Source organism: Centroberyx gerrardi, unplaced genomic scaffold (assembly GCF_048128805.1).
Source record: "Centroberyx gerrardi isolate f3 unplaced genomic scaffold, fCenGer3.hap1.cur.20231027 Scaffold_54, whole genome shotgun sequence".
Taxonomy (NCBI): Eukaryota; Metazoa; Chordata; class Actinopteri; order Beryciformes; family Berycidae; genus Centroberyx; species Centroberyx gerrardi.
The window spans coordinates 507,150-512,149 of record NW_027605188.1 but is presented as its reverse complement, the minus strand read 5'-3'; the positions used below and the strand labels follow the sequence as shown (position 1 = coordinate 512,149).

The window sequence follows — 5,000 nt, the reverse complement described above, 5'->3', positions numbered from 1 at the left end:
ACACACACACACACACATTAACACACACACACACACACACACACATACACACACATTAACACACACACACACACAAAACTAGATCTGACCAGTCTCTGTAACTTTATCTAACATGACGGACTTGTCTGTCTCTTCTTCTGTGGTGTTCATACCAGGTAAGAACACATGAAGAAACAGCTGAATATCTTCATCTTGTTCTGCGAGGCTTTCCGTCTCCTTCTACCCATAATCCCTTGCAGTTTGGGGTGGTTCCCTGTAGTTGGTTGGATTAACGAAGCTTCAGCGTCTCTGATGTTAACAGTTTGTAAACTCTGATTCTGTCCAATCAGAGTTGAGTCAAGAAGAACTGAGTGTGTGTGTGTGTGCGTGCGTGTGTGTGTGTGTGTGTGTGTGTGTGTGTGTGTGTGTGCAGGCGTGTCAGCAGTGCCAGTCATCCTCCAGGTTCGGCTGAAGGAACGTCTCTGGCTTCAGAAATCCTGCATCGCTTCAGGCAGCTGCAGATGGATCACACCTGGACCGACTCTCTGTACGCAACGCTGCAGTTCCCCCACAGGTAGAGTGTGTATGTGTGTGTGTGTGTGTGTGTGTGTGTGTGTGTGTGTGTAGATTCCAATGGCTAGTGACGGGACAATCTGTCATCATTTAATTGTTTTATGATATGTGATCTGGTTCAGGATCAATACAACCAGGATACGATGTGATCAATAAAAGTTCAGTGACAACAAAGTCTGAATTCAAAAAACCTCCACAGTCAGAAATGTATTTTGTCCAGATCGAAAACTGGCTCCAAGAAGTCCAAGTGGATCCTTGTGTCCTCGTGGAGAAACTTCTTCCCAAGTCGTCTTGAGAGACGATCTTCCTCCTGGTTTCAGATGGACTGAGATGAGATGAAGACTCACAGCTGTTAATCCTCCAGCTGTGACCCGGCTCTGTCCCGTCCCGGCTCTGTCCCGTCCCGGCTCTGTCCTGTCCTGGCTCTGTCCCGACCCGGCTCTGCTCTGTCCCGGCTCTGTCCCAACCCGGCTCTGCTCTGTCCCGGCTCTGTCCCGTCCTGGCTCTGTCCCGACCCGGCTCTGCCCTGTCCCGGCTCTGTCCCAACCCGGCTCTGTCCCGTCCCGGCTCTGCTCTGTCCCAGCTCTGTCCCGTCCCGGCTCTGCTCTGACCCGGCTCTGTCCCGTCCCGGCTCTGTCCCGTCCCGGCTCTGCTCTGTCCCGGCTCTGTCCCGTCCCGGCTCTGCTCTGTCCCGGCTCTGTCCCGTCCTGGCTCTGCTCTGACCCGGCTCTGCTCTGTCCCGGCTCTGTCCCGTCCCGGCTCTGTCCCGTCCCGGCTCTGCTCTGACCCGGCTCTGTCCCGTCCCGGCTCTGTCCCGTCCCGGCTCTGCTCTGTCCCGGCTCTGTCCCGTCCCGGCTCTGCTCTGTCCCGGCTCTGTCCCGTCCCGGCTCTGCTCTGTCCCGGCTCTGTCCCGTCCCGGCTCTGTCCTCACATTACGAGGAAACGTGATGACATCACGAGGAAACATGATGACATCATACTTTGTGTTTGTGATTGTTTAGCCTCGCTCTTCTTTCTTTTCTTCTTCTTTCCTCCGTTGTTGTTGCGGTGACTTCCTGCTCTGCGGCCGCTCGCCTCACCTTGACAGACACAACCGGCTCACAGCTGGCCACAAGACACGCCCCCCCGCCCCGCCCACAAGACACGCCCATTGCCACGCCCCTTGCCACGCACCCTGGAAGTGGTTTACGTCCCAAATGGCGCAGCATCAGACAGGTTCGGAGGATTTGGACCTGATCAGACTGGTGATGGAACACGTCCTGTGGATTTAGAGGCTTCTACTTCCTCATATTAAACAAGACAAAGTTCCATCATTTAGTTTGATGTTGAGCTGTCAATCATTTAGTTTGATGTTGAGCTGTCAATCATTTAGTTTGATGTTGAGCTGTCAATCATTTAGTTTGATGTTGAGCTGTCAATCATTTAGTTTGATGTTGAGCTGTCAATCATTTAGTTTGATGTTGAGCTGTCAATCATTTAGTTTGTCAAGGTGGAAACAAAATCCTATTTAGTATAATTATGTAATTATTGTAATATTGTGTGTGTGTCTGTGTGTGTGTGTGTGTGTGTGTGTGTGTGTGTGTGTCTGTGTGTGTGTGTGTGTGTGTGTGTGTGTGTGTCTGTGTGTGTGTGTGTGTGTGTGTGTGTGTGTGTGTGTGTGTGTGTGTGTGTGCAGGTTCCAGAGGAACTCCCTGTGGCTGGTGGACTCTGCTGGTCTGATCTCAGAACAGATTTCTCTCAACCCACTGGACTTCTGTCCATACAGCGCTACAGGGAACACTACGGTACGACAGACAGACAGGTGGACAGACAGACAGACAGGTGGACAGACAGACAGGTGGACAGACAGACAGGTGGAGAGTCAGACAGACAGGTGGACAGACAGGTGGACAGACAGACAGACAGGTGGAGAGACAGACAGGTGGACAGACAGACAGACAGGTGGAGAGACAGACAGGTGGACAGACAGACAGACAGGTGGAGAGACAGACAGGTGGACAGACAGACAGGTGGAGAGTTAGACAGACAGGTGGACAGACAGACAGACAGGTGGAGAGACAGACAGGTGGACAGACAGACAGGTGGAGAGTTAGACAGACAGGTGGACAGACAGACAGACAGGTGGAGAGACAGACAGGTGGACAGACAGACAGGTGGAGAGTCAGACAGACAGGTGGAGAGACAGGTGGACAGACAGACAGACAGGTGGAGAGACAGACAGGTGGAGAGACAGACAGGTGGACAGACAGACAGGTGGAGAGACAGACAGGTGGACAGACAGACAGGTGGAGAGTCAGACAGGTGGACAGACAGACAGGTGGACAGACAGACAGGTGGAGAGTCAGACAGACAGGTGGACAGACAGGTGGACAGACAGACAGACAGGTGGAGAGACAGACAGGTGGAGAGACAGACAGGTGGACAGACAGACAGGTGGAGAGTCAGACAGACAGGTGGAGAGACAGGTGGAGAGACAGACAGGTGGACAGACAGACAGGTGGAGAGACAGACAGACAGATGGAGAGACAGGTGGAGAGACAGACAGGTGGACAGACAGGTGGAGAGACAGACAGGTGGACAGACAGACAGACAGGTGGAGAGACAGACAGACAGGTGGACAGACAGACAGACAGGTGGACAGACAGACAGACAGGTGGAGAGACAGGTGGAGAGACAGACAGGTGGACAGACAGGTGGACAGACAGACAGACAGGTGGAGAGACAGACAGGTGGACAGACAGACAGACAGGTGGAGAGTCAGACAGACAGGTGGAGAGACAGACAGACAGGTGGACAGACAGACAGACAGACAGACAGACAGGTGGAGAGACAGACAGGCAGACGTTTGACGTTGAATTTTATTACACTTTTCAGACAGTACACATCACCATGGTAACCATACTCCTCTAGACGCGTCACCATGGTAACCATACTCCCAGTTAGTTGTGTATTAACGTCTCTGTCCCGCTGTCTCTCTCCAGGGGGGCGTGGTTTATGCCAACTACGGCCGCCCCGAGGATTTTAATTGGCTGAAAAGCGCGGGCGTGTCGGCGGTCGGCTCTGTGGTGGTGATGCGTGTCGGGGGCGGGGTTAGTTTTGCTGAGAAGATCTGGTTGGCTGAGAGGAACGGAGCAGGCGGAGCTTTGATCTACCCCGACCCCGCCGACCTTCCGCAGGACCCCCGCCGCCTCGGACTCAACACACACACCGCCGTGTCCGAACACGTAACACACACACACGCACCACACACACTCTTTGTTGTTCCATGTCTAACATCCTGTTCCTCAGTACTGACCAATCAGAGAGCGTTTCCCGGTGTGTCGTCCAATCCCAGGTGCACCTGGGGTCAGGTGATCCTTTCACTCCTGGGTTTCCCTCCTTCAACCACACCCAGTTCCCGCCCATCCAGTCCTCCGGCCTGCCACTCATCCCAGCGCAGCCAATCAGCGCCACCGTAGCTGCCAAGCTGCTCAGGTAAGCCCCGCCCCTCCACTCTGACCAGTCAGGTGACCATGAGCGCACTAGTGAACCCGTTAGTTTACCAGTCTACCAGTTAGCTAGTTTACCACTCTACCAGTTAGCTAGTTTACCACTCTACCAGTTAGCTAGTTTACCGCTCTACCAGTTAGCTAGTTTACCACTCTACCAGTTAGCTAGTTTACCACTCTACCAGTTAGCTAGTTTACCGCTTTACCAGTTAGCTAGTTTACCATTCTACCAGTTAGCTAGTTTACCACTCTACCAGTTAGCTAGTTTACCGCTTTACCAGTTAGCTAGTTTACCGCTTTACCAGTTAGCTAGTTTACCACTCTACCAGTTAGCTAGTTTACATTCTACCAGTTAGCTAGTTTACCGCTTTACCAGTTAGCTAGTTTACCACTCTACCAGTTAGCTAGTTTACCGCTTTACCAGTTAGCTAGTTTACCACTCTACCAGTTAGCTAGTTTACCGCTTTACCAGTTAGTTAGTTTACCACTCTACCAGTCAGCTAGTTTACGCTTTACCAGTTAGCTAGTTTACCATTCTACCAGTTAGCTAGTTTACCATTCTACCAGTTAGCTAGTTTACCGCTTTACCAGTTAGCTAATTTACCATTCTACCAGTTAGCTAGTTTACCGCTTTACCAGTTAGCTAGTTTACCACTCTACCAGTTAGCTAGTTTACCATTCTACCAGTTAGCTAGTTTACCGCTTTACCAGTTAGCTAGTTTACCACTCTACCAGTTAGCTAGTTTACAGTCTACCAGTTAGCTAGTTTACCACTCTACCAGTTAGCTAGTTTACCACTCTACCAGTTAGCTAGTTTACCGCTTTACCAGTTAGCTAGTTTACCATTCTACCAGTTAGCTAGTTTACCACTCTACCAGTTAGCTAGTTTACCGCTTTACCAGTTAGCTAGTTTACCACTCTACCAGTTAGCTAGTTTACTGCTTTACCAGTTAGCTAGTT

The 5,000-nt window shown here is 51.4% G+C and overlaps 1 protein-coding gene across 1 annotated transcript in view; it reads left to right on the top strand.

Moving 5' to 3' along the window:
* Positions 1 to 5,000, top strand: part of tfr2 (transferrin receptor 2) — a 15,885-nt gene that overhangs the window by 475 nt on the left and 10,410 nt on the right. Inside the window, exons 2-5 of the mRNA XM_078282271.1 lie at positions 413 to 553; positions 2,228 to 2,336; positions 3,534 to 3,776; positions 3,887 to 4,026. Of these exons, the coding sequence (XP_078138397.1) occupies positions 501 to 553; positions 2,228 to 2,336; positions 3,534 to 3,776; positions 3,887 to 4,026 (545 nt within the window). The 5' untranslated portion in view covers positions 413 to 500. The remainder of the gene's footprint in view (positions 1 to 412; positions 554 to 2,227; positions 2,337 to 3,533; positions 3,777 to 3,886; positions 4,027 to 5,000) is intronic.